The 12,216-nt window shown below is 35.0% G+C and overlaps 1 protein-coding gene across 1 annotated transcript in view; it reads left to right on the top strand.

The window, feature by feature from the left end:
• Window positions 1-6,740, top strand: part of DHX36 (DEAH-box helicase 36) — a 50,360-nt gene extending 43,620 nt beyond the window's left edge. Inside the window, exons 23-25 of the mRNA XM_021669542.2 lie at window positions 1,214-1,334; window positions 2,021-2,173; window positions 2,559-6,740. Of these exons, the coding sequence (XP_021525217.2) occupies window positions 1,214-1,334; window positions 2,021-2,173; window positions 2,559-2,744 (460 nt within the window). The 3' untranslated portion in view covers window positions 2,745-6,740. The remainder of the gene's footprint in view (window positions 1-1,213; window positions 1,335-2,020; window positions 2,174-2,558) is intronic.
• Window positions 6,741-12,216: the final 5,476 nt, after the last annotated feature.

Below are 12,216 nucleotides of genomic sequence, written 5' to 3'. Positions count from 1 at the left end.
CAGGGTTGCAGGATGGCATTGGTAAATTGACTTGAAGTGAGAAAAAATAATTTCTGGTTTATTTATATATGCATATTCTAAGTATTCATAACTATGATTCATGATTTTGGTACAAGTATTATGAATTCTTAGAACTTCAAAAGTGGCCAGGCATGGTGGCTCACACCTGTAATCCTGGTATTTTGGGAGGTCGAGGTGGGTGGCTCACCTGAGGTCAGGACTTTGAGATCAGCCTGGCCAACTTGGTGAAACCCCATCTCTACTAAAAATGCAAGAATTAGCCGGGCATGGTGATAATGTATATCTGTAATCCCAGCTACTTGGGAGGCTGAGGTAAGAGAATCTCTGGAACCTCAGAGGCGGAGGCTGTAGTGAGCTGAGATGAAGCCACTGCACTCCAGTCTCCAGTCTGGGTGACAGAGGGAGACTCCGCTCAAAAAAAAAAAAAAAGAACAACTTCAAAAGAGACACTCCTAAAAACAAATAGGAAACATTAGTGAATTATTAGCTTTTATGCTTTTATTTAATATAGGTAATTAACTATTTAAAATAAATTATTAAACATCTCCCTGTTGAATAATATTAAAGACTTTTATGAATTGAGATAAAATGTATATGACTATCCAAAAAAAAAAAAAAAAGACCCAGGAGTTGTGAGATTGAATTAGAACTGTCAACATGAATTTAAACAGAATTCTTAACTTTTATTTTTTATTGATCTGTAAAATTTTTAAGTCGAAATTTTACAGAGTTATTTTGTAAATCAAGGGCTATTTATCTATATCATGATTGTCATAGTAAAATGTATAGACTCTTCTCTTGGTTTGAATCACTTAAATTAATTTAGATATTTGTTTTGTTCTTTATTCTTCAGTGGTATAATGTGCATTAACATTATTAAGGAAAATAATATTCTGTCAGTTTTGTAATATGTTGAGTAATTATACCTGCAAGAAGAAGATTAGTTACATGATTTAAAGTATTCATACTTGATAGCATTTTTTCATATATTTTTAAGAAAATTATGCTCTGTCCTCAAATATAAATATTTTTTTTTTTGCAAAAATAAGCTGAATTATTCTCTGGAGTTTTTTTTATATTCCAGGATTTGTTTGGTTTTTACCAAGCCCTTCTATCAGTTTTTTAAAGTCGTTTTAAAAAAAATTCTCTAGGAGACTTCTTTTTAACAAACTGCATTTTAATTTTTTTAAAGGGTAAAAGTTTACACAAAAACCGATGGACTGGTTGCTGTTCATCCTAAATCTGTTAATGTGGAGCAAACAGACTTTCACTACAACTGGCTTATCTATCACCTAAAGATGAGAACAAGCAGTGTAAGTGAACATTTAAAATAATTAAGGATCTGATTATCAGTCTCATTGTATTTTTATGATTGTATAGTTTTAACAATTATATACAAAATTTTTCTTTTTTGTTGCCTCTTATTCCTGTGACATGAGTAACTTTTTCCTTCAAACAACTTATACTTTTTATTTTCAGGTCTGTAATGATGGATCTTTGTATTTTAATTAGAACAGTTACTTGATTTGCATAATTTTCTTTCAGAACTTGCTTTCAAGAAATATTGGCATATTTTATAGGGTACAGGAGTTTATATTGTGTAGTGAATATTGTTAGCATGTCAGTATACCTTATAAGTATTGTTCAGCATATGGAGATTCTGTTTATATTTTTTTCTTTAGAACAATAGTTTGAGATGATTTATAAAAAACTGTATAAAAATAACCGGCTACATTAGTGTTTTGGTTTTGTCACTCAGAAAATACTTTGTTCAAAGAGTAGTGCTTAGTTTGAAGCAAAAATATAAGATACTTATGTTCTCCAAATAAAGAAGATGGGTCATTTAAAATGGTATTTCTTACAAATTAATCTCTGTAATTACAATAGCAGGTTAATAAATATTTTAGAAGGGAGGAACTCATTAATTAATATGGTTGACTTTATGTAGTTATCTTTTCAGACTCCAGAAAGTATTAATTCACTTTAATTTTTATTACAGATATACTTGTATGACTGCACAGAGATTTCCCCATACTGTCTCTTGTTCTTTGGAGGTGATATTTCCATCCAGAAGGATAATGATCAGGAAACTATTGCTGTAGATGAGTGGATTATATTTCAGTCTCCAGCAAGAATTGCCCATCTTGTTAAGGTGACTGACTTTATGGAATTATCTTTAATCTACATGTTAGCATGTGGTCATGTGGTTTGGTTCCAAATGATATATATGTTAACATTTCTTGCTCTATTTCAGCAGGGCAAATAATTTTGAAAAAAATGATTCCTGGTTTTTCTGAATTGTTTTTAGAGATGGTAACAAACCAGCCATTCTATGGCTCAGTGTGATTGCAGTGTGAATTTTAATTGCACTTCACTTGTTCACTTACAACCACACTTTAGTTGATTGCTCACTGAATATTTTAGCTTTTGAACCATTGCTTGTGAAACTCCTTGTATCAGGTAAATCAGTTTCATTTATTATGTTATTTGATAATATATCTGCCTTTGTTGAACATGTGTAATTTTTCCAACCTTAGGAATTAAGAAAGGAACTAGATATTCTTCTGCAAGAGAAAATTGAAAGTCCTCATCCTGTAGACTGGAATGACACTAAATCCAGAGACTGTGCCGTACTGTCAGCTATTATAGACTTGATCAAAACACAGGAAAAGGCAACTCCCAGGAACTTTCCACCACGATTCCAGGATGGATATTACATCTGACAACTTTTCAGAGGTGGTCTGAAAGCCAATTTTACAGCCATTCTCCATCATAGTTTAAATTTTGGCTGGATGCCAAACCCTGGGACATGACCAGTTTTCATGTGTAAGATAGAAACCTTCAGTAGGTAGTAAAGACTTAATGAGCATGACTTGATGTTATATTGAGCTATTTTATATATATACATATATATGCTATAAAAGCAATATGTTCTCTGATCATATACTCTGCTGTGGTCATGCCCACTCTTTGGGAGTATATTCCCTTTATATATATTGAGTATTGTACCACTTGAGTAATTCCTTTGTTCTGTTATACAAAATTAATCTTTTTGCTCATAATGACTGATGATACCACCAGTAAAAATAGAATGTTCAGCCAAAAAGCAGTGTCAAGTGAGAATTTGAACACAGCCACGTTTTTTTAAATGAAACTTCTATCGGAAGTAGATTAATTTGTTGTAATAAAGCCCAGTATTTAATAAAACGTAGCATGTTAAATCTCAGCCAACTTCTTGGATTGGTTTCTACATTTCCACCTTTGGCTTGGTTGATTTGATATTTTTACTATTTTTAAAACTTGTACCCTTTTTGCATCACCCTGTGCAGCATAATACAGCAGTTGAGAGCATGAGTCTCTCAATGGAGAGCAGTTCCAGTCTCAGCTCTGTCACTTAGTCAATGTCTTGGCTTCTCTGTCTTTTTCCTTATCTGTAATATACAGTTGACCCTCCATATCCGTGCATTCTACATCTGTGGATTCAAGCAACCATGGATAGAAGGTATTTGGAAAAAAGAAATGAATGGTTATATTTGTACTGAACATGTGCAGACTTTTTTTCCTTGTTGTCATTCCTAAACAATACAGTTTTAACAGCTATTTATATAGTATTTACATTGTATTAGTTATTATAAATAATCTTAGAGATAAAGTATATGGGAGGATATTCCTAGGTAACATGCAAATACTATGCCATTTATATAAAGGACTTGAGCATCCATGGATTTTGGTATTTGAGGGGTGGGAGTTGGAAACCAGTCCCCCACAGATACTGAGGGACGACTGTACAGGTAACAGTTGTGAGGATGAAATCCATTAATGCATGCAAAGCACATAGGTTAGTAGTGGCTGTACTCTCTGAATCTTAGTTGTTATTTGTCCCTGAAATATTTTTGTAATGTCTACCCTTTTTTTGTTATTGCTACTTACCTTCTTAGCCAAGGCAGGTAGTGTAACAACACATGCTTTATATTTTCAGCCCTATCAGATTGTGTTAAATACTGTTGATTGCCGGCCAGCAACCATTTTGTCCCTCACTTCTTGCTTGCTTATTCAGGTGTTCCCTTCTGCACAGCTTTGTGCCCAGATATGTTGGACCCTTTCCCCAAGAGTGAATCTTGCTCTTCTAAGCTAATCACATGTGGTCTTATCCTCCTTATGAATAATTGATAAGGCATGAGTACATAAACATGTCCTAGTGATCTTCAAGGGGCTGTCGGAGAAATGTTTTACTCACTAATAGACTTGGAGGAGAAAATCCTGCTCTCTCTGGACATTGTCTTGTCTGACTCTGATAGTTGGAACTGCTGCAGCCAACTAATGATCACAAGGGGACACGGACTCATAGACTGAGGTTGGCTCAGTGGAAAGATAGAACTCACCAGAGTCTTTGGTGATGCTGGTAAGCTTCAGAATTAACCCATTGTAGAACTGTTCTACATGTGGACTTATTTTGATATAATAACCCTTCAATCGTTTAAGCCACTTAATAGGATATTGATAGTTCTTTGCTGGTTTTGTTGTTTTGTTGTTGTTGTTTTCCATTTGGAGACGGTGTCTTGCCCTGTCACCCTGGCTGGAGTGCAGTGGTGTGATCTTGGTTCACTGCAGCCTTCACCTCCTGGGTTCAAGTGATCCTCCTGCCTCAGCTTCCTGAGTAGCTGGGACTACAGGTGTGCACCACCACACCCAGATAATTTCTGTATTTTTTGTAGAGACAGGATTTCACCATGTTGCCCAGGCTGGTCTTGAACTCCTGGGCTCAAGCGATCTACCCACCTCAGATTCCCAAAGTACTGGCATTACAGGGATTAGCCACTGTGCCCAGCCCCTAGTAGGGTATTTTTAACCTGTTAAAAAGGATATTAATCTGAAACATACCCTATCCATCACTGAGTATTATACTATTGATTTTGCAATGTAAGAGTTTTAACCTATATGTCTGACAGGAGGTGTAAAAGTGCTGGACATGCTGCAGAAAGAAAAAGGAAAAGCATTTTGCTGCACTCTAAAAAATGCAAATTTTAACGTGCCTTCCAATAAATGCAAGGAAACCAAAGGAGTTAGAGTATCATACAATGACTGGGATGTATTGATAATGCTACAGTGATACGTTAACAGCACTTGTTTGAGTACTGCTGCCAATCCTGGGAATGTACATAACCTGTTATGTCCCAAGTCCATTATCTTGGCTGGTCTTCTAAAAGTGATCTGTCTCTCACTGAATTCTGGCCTTAGAGTCGTTTCACAATATTTTAATATACTGGTTTTGCCTCTAAAGTTGAGGTGACCATCTGGTCTTTCTTGCTCTCTAAGAAAGTTTATGTTTGTGCTTTTTTTTTCCCTTGCTTTGATTATCCAGTTTAAATTGAGTCAGTTGGCCAAAATGATCTTGGAAGAAAGGATTTAGAGATTCTGTAAAAAAGATTGTTAGTTGGTTCTGTGTTTGCAAATCAATATTTAATTCCCATATGAATGTGAAAAATGTTCTGGAGGAATTAATTAATTAATGAGGTGTTCACAGAGATTAAAGCAGTTACTGTTACCTACAATTTCTGCCCTCTGTACAGCTGATCAGGATGGAAATTTTAATCCAAGGTGCTACTTACATTCTGTTTCTTTTGTTTACAAAATAGGGCATTATTGAGTAGAAAATAGGTCTAAGAATGCTTTGTTCTTTTGTGGTTTTAAAGAATAAGATACTAAGAAGGAAAATCTGTTTCATCATTTTGAGCAATACAGAGAATAGCTCTTGAAAAAAAGAAACCTGAAACAGAAACTTACCAGAAAAAAGCAAAAGAAATAAATTACTGAATAATCTTTCAAAAGCATCTTTGAATATTGAGCACATGTGATACCTTCCTAATTCATTAATTGGGCAAAAGCTCTGGATGAACTTACAACAATTATTGAAAGGCATTCTCTATCCTTACTGCATTTTTAAAACAAAGTTTTCCCTTAAAGTTATGAATTATACAAATGCTTTAGGAGGAATTTTAGTACTTCTTTACCCAATGTAAATGGTGGCAAATTTCTTTCTATTCTTAGCTCTGAGTTTGTATTTATTTATAAGTCATTGTGGTCATGTATACTCATGTTTATAATATGCTAATTGTTTTTAATGGGATTTTTGTTCTGATTTTAAAACAATACATCCTCACTGGAGAATAGTTGGAAATGTAGTATATAAAGTAAATCATGTTACCATTGTTCCATTTTGATATATATGAACTTTAGGTATTATTTTATAAGAAATTTTAAGGTATTATTTTATATATAATAAAATTAACCAATTTAAGTATACAATTCAGTGAATTTTGTCAAATACATAGTCATGTAATTACCACCACCACAATCTTGATACAGAACATTTCTTTCACCTAAAAATTTCCCTTTTTCCACTTTGTAGTCAATCCCTTGCCCCCACTTCTACCCACTGGCAACCCATTGAACTGCTTTTTGTCACGTTTGTTTTGCCTTTTCTAGAATCAGATAATCAGAGTCAGACATAGTCCTTTGTGTCCATGTTCTTTCACTTAACATAATACTTTAGCGATACTGATATTGTTACATGTATTAGTAGTTAGTTCCTGTTTTATCGTTCAGTAGTACTTGCATTTTATGGTCACACCACAAGTTGTTAATTACTTTACCAATTGATGGACATTTGAGTTATTTTCCGTTTTTTTGCTGTTATGAATAAAGCTGCTATGAACATACGTATACAAGTCTTTGTGTGGTTATATGTTTTCCTTTCTCTTGGGTAAATACCTAAGCTTAAGGTATTATATGGTAAGTGTGTTTGTATAAGAAACTGTTAAACTGTTTTCAGAACTGGCTGAAATTTTACATTCCTAACAGCAATGTGGAGGGTGGGTCAAAGTGTTCCACATCCTTGCCAGTACCTGGTATTTTTAGCTGTTGTTTTAGTTTTAGCCTTTAGTGAATGAGGAATCAATCTCATTGTGGGTTTAATTTGTATTTCTAAAGTGATTAATGATGATCATCTTTCCCTGTGTTGTTTGCTGTTTTCCTTAGTTATCTTAAGTATTTCTGTGTGGGTTTTGATTTTTCATCTTATATGTCAAATGATTGGGGTTTTAAGGCTGTATCTGACTAGGGAGAAGGAGGATTACTAAATAATTTTAGAGATCCAGAAAGTTATTATTTACATTTCTTGACATTTATAAAGGCCAGATGTGCTGCTGCTCTTGACTTGGTTGGTACAATGTAAGAGTTAAGCCAGTGTTATTAAGTGCCAGGAGAGACTAGCACCAGTTTTACGTAGTTATGAAGGCAAGAGGTTGTATATTCGTCATGAGGTGAAGAATGGGACATAAGAAAAAATATTTACTAGTATTGGAAAAGTCAGAGATAAGGAAAATAGCTGATATGGAAGCACTGTAGAGCCAATCTACTGTGGATGATAGGGAACTTTTAAATTGTTACTACCTTTTTTTCTGGTTCTTAAATTTGATTCATATCTTAATGGTCTGGTATAAATTTTTAAGTTGCATTTTTCTATTTCTGAGTCCTTGTATATTATGTTACCTTTACACAGTGAACATCGTGGTTGGGAATAAAATTAATTTTAACAAAGCTTTAATTTAATGAAAAAGTGATTCCTTGGTGACTTTTATCTTTTAGGCCCTTCTAGCTGTATATTTATGTTAAATATTTCAATTTTTAATCTTTCCCATAGCTTCCATTCACCTCACTTTCTCTTAATGGCTGTTTCTCTTGTTAAATGAGAGAGTTTCATTATTTTTACTTGTTCTAGAAGCCAATTTTTTTTTCTTGGTTTTTCAAGCAAAGGCACAACAGACCTACTTCTAATGTTTTTGTGGTGTCTGGAATAAGAATAAAAATGGAAGCCAACATACTAGATCTCTAAATATTTTAAAATTTTAAATTAGTTTAACAAAATTAAATAAAACATCCTTTTAGCCAGGTCTGATGGCTCATGCCTATAATCTCAGCACTTTGGAAGGCCAAGGCAGGTGGATCATTTGAGCCCAGGAGTTCAAGACCAGCCTGGGCAGCATGGTGAAACCCTGTCTCTACAAAAGTTTACAAAAATGAGCCAGGTATGATAGCATGTGCCTGTAGTCCCAGCTACTCAGGAGACTGAGGTGGAAGGATTGCTTGACCTGGGAGGTCAGGGCTGCAGTGAGCCACTGCACTCCAGCCTGGGCAACAGTGCAAGACCCTGTCTCAAAAAGCTCCTTTTGACAGATACACAATAACTACAAAATTAAAAATGGCATAAAACAATATCGAAGATGACTTTTAGCCATAGTTTTTCCAAATTTTTTTGCATCAATTGATGTAATAACCATATGATTATTTAGCTTGTTAATATTGTGAATTACTGTCTTAGTCATTTTCTGTTGCTGTAACAGAATATAAAAAACTGGGTAATCTGTAAAGAAAATATATTTTTCAGATTGCTGGCAACATGGCCGAATAGGAACAGCTCCAATCTGCAGCTCCCAGCAAGATCAATGCAGATGGTGGGTGAGTCCCGCATTTCCAACTGAGGTGCCCGGTTCATCTCCCTGGGACTAGCTGAACAGTGGGTACAGCCCACAGAGGATGAGCCAAAGCAGGGTAGGGCGTCACCTCAACCAGGAAGCACGAGGGGTATTGATGAAACATATCTCAATAAAATAGCTATTTATGACAAACTCACAGCCAGTATCATACTAAATGGGCAAAAACTGGAAGCATTTTCTTGGAGAACTGGCACAAGACAAGGATACTGTCTCTCACCACTCCTGTTCAACATAGTATTGGAAGCTCTGGCCAGGGCAATCAGGCAAGAGGAAGAAATAAAGGGTATTGAAATAGGAAAAGAAGTCAAATTGTCTCTGCTTGCAGATGATATGGTTTATATTTAGAAAACTCCATCATCTCAGCCCAAAATCTCCTTAAGCTGATAAACAACTTCAGCAAAGTCTCAGGATACAAAATCAATGTACAAAAATCACAGGCATTCCTATGCACCAATAACAGATAAACAGCCAAATCACGATTGAACTCCCATTCACAATTGCTACAAAGAGAATAAAATACCTAGGAATACAACTTACAACTTACAAGGATGTGAAGGATCTCTTCAAGGAGAACTACAAACCACTGCTCAAGGAAATAAGAGAGGACACATACAAATAGAAAAACATTCCATGCTCATGGATAGGAAGAATCAATATAGTGAAAATGGCCATACTGCCCAAATTAATTTATAGATTCAGTGCTATCCCCATCAAGCTACCAATGACTTTCTTCACAGAATGGGAAAAAAACTTTAAATTTCATATGGAACAAAAGAAGAGCCTGCATAGCCAAGACAATACTAAGCGAAAAAACAAAGCTGGAGGCCTCAGCTTTGAAATCAGACTTCAAACTATACTACAAGGCTACAGTAACCAAACATCATGGTACTGGTACCAAAATAGATACATAGACTATTGGAATTCCCAGAACAGAGACTTCAGAAATAACATCACACATCTACAACCATCTGATCTTTGACAAATCTGACAAAAACAAATGGGGAAAGGATTCCCTGTTTAATAAATTGTGTTGGGAAAACTGGGTAGCCATATGCAGAAAGCTGAAACTGGATCCCTTCCTTACACCTTATACAAAAACTAACTCCAGATGGATTAAAGACTTAAACTAGGACCTAAAACCATAAAAACCCTAGAAAGAAAACCTAGGCAGTACCATCCAGGACATAGGCATGGGCAAGAGTTCATGAATAAAACATGAAAATCAATGGCAACAAAAGCCAAAACTGACAAATGGGATCTAATTAAACTAAAGAGCTGCTGCACAGCAAAAGAAACTATCATCTGAGTAAACAGGCAACCTACAGAATGGGAGAAAATTTTTGCAAGCTATCCATCTGACAAACTGCTAATATCCAGAATCTATAAATATGAAAACGAACAACCCCATCAAAAAGTGGGTGAAGGATACGAACAGACACTTCGGAAAAGAAGACATTTAAGCAGCCAATAGACATATGAGAAAATGCTCATCATGACTGGTCATTAGAGAAATGCAAATCAAAACCACAATGAGATACCATCTCACGTCAGAACGGCGTTCATTAAAAAGTAAATAATAGATGGAGAGGATGTGGAGAAATAGAAATGCTTTTACACTGTTGGGAGTGTAAATTAGTTTAACCGTTGTGGAAAACAGTGTGGCGATTCCTAAGGATCTAGAAATAGAAATACCATTTGACCCAGCAATCCCATTACTGGGTATATACCCAAAGCATTATAGATCACTCTACTATAAAGACACATGCACACATGTTTATTGTGGCACTGTTCACAAAAGCAAAGACTTGGAACCAGCCCAAATGCCCATCAGTGATAGACTGGATAAAGAAAATGTGGCATATATACACCATGGAATACTATGCAGGCTGAGTCGATGGCCTTTGCAGGGACATGGATGAAGCTGGAAACCATCATTCTCAGCAAACTAGCACAAGAACAGAAAACCAAAACCGCATTTTCTCATTCATAGGTGGGAGTTGAACAATGAGTACACATGGACACAGGGAGGGGAACATCATACACTGGGGCCTGTTGGAGGGTGGGGAGAAGGGTGAGGGATAGCATTAGGAGAAATAGCTAATGTGGATGAGGGGTTGATGGGGGCAGCAAACCACCATGGCACATGTGTACCTGTGTAACAAACATACACATTCTGCACATGTACCCCAGAACTTAAAGTATAATAAAAAATAACTTTTAAAAAAGAAAATACATTTTTTTTCTTACAGTTCTTTAGACCAAGACCAAGGTACCAGCATCTGGTGAAGGCCTTGCTGTGTCACAAATGGTGGAGGACATCACATTACTAGAGGGCAAGAGAGTATGTGCCATCTCAGGTCTCTTATAAAGCCACCAGTCCCATCATAGGGACTTAACCCTGATTAAAATTACCTTCCAGAGGCCCCACTTCCAATCAACATACGAATTGGATATTAAGTTTCCAACACATGAAATTTATGGGTGACGTTCAAACCACAGCAATTAAATCAATTGATTTTTAAATATTGAGCAATCCTTGCATTTGTGTAATAAACCCCACTTGATCTCAGTGTGTAATATTTAAAATATATTTTTGGATAGGATTTGGCAGTGTCTTGCTGAAGATTTTTGTCTCTCTATTCATGAAGAATACCAATCTATAGTAGCTTAATTTTAATAATGAAATGCTGGCCTCATAAAATGTGTTGGGGACTGTTGTCTTCCTCATGTTTTCTGGAAGAGATTATGCATAATTGCTGTTAATTCTTTAAGTGGTTGTAGAACTTTCCAGCAAAACCATTTACACTTGGAGATTTTTTCATAAATTATTTTAAATTATGAATTTAGTAATTATGAGATTATTCATTGTTTTGGTAGTTTCTGGTTTTATTGGTTCATTTTCTCTAAATTGTTAAATTTATGTGTGGAAAGTTTTTTTGTATTGATCAGAAGCCTGGGAAGCAGTAAAAAAAATTGTTTTTTGTAATATCCCTTTTTTTATGTAATATGGAATCTGTAATATCTTTTTGACATTCATAATTTTCTTTTTTGTCAGTATTGCTAGAAGGTGTATCAACTATATTCATTTTTCAAAGAACTATGTTTTATAGATTTTTCTCTCTGGTATTGTTTTCAATTTTACTGATTTCTACATTTAAAACCTTATTTCTTTCTGTTTGCTTTTTTGGGTTTATTTTGTCTCATTATTTCTGGAGGTGAAAGATTAGCTTTCTAATATAAGCTTTTTGTCCTATAAATTCTCTAAGCACTGCTTTAGCTGCATCCTATGTGTATTGATATTTTGTTTTTTCATGTCATTTAGCCAATGTATGTTTTATTTCCCTCTTTATATATTTTTCTCTTTAATACACAGATTATTTAGGAGTGTGCTGTTTTAAGTTCCAAATGTTTGGAAATATTTTTGTCTTTCTATGATTAATTTCTAGTTTGATTCCATTATGGTCAGAGAAAATACTTTGTGTGATTTCAGTTCTTGTACATTGGTCAGTTTGCTGTATGACTCAGAATATGGTTGAAAACCATATTCTTACCTATATGTAAAAAATTGATAATCTTACATTGTTGGGTAGTGTACTGTAAATGTCAATTATATTCCAGGTCTTGGTGTTCTGTTATATAC

The sequence above is a fragment of the Aotus nancymaae genome, unplaced genomic scaffold, assembly GCF_030222135.1.
Source record: "Aotus nancymaae isolate 86718 unplaced genomic scaffold, 86718_ANA_hifiasm-v0.15.2.pri h1tg000019l, whole genome shotgun sequence".
Taxonomy (NCBI): domain Eukaryota; kingdom Metazoa; phylum Chordata; class Mammalia; order Primates; family Aotidae; genus Aotus; species Aotus nancymaae.
The sequence above is the reverse complement of the archived record's forward strand: the minus strand, read 5'-3'. Positions and strand labels throughout refer to the sequence as shown.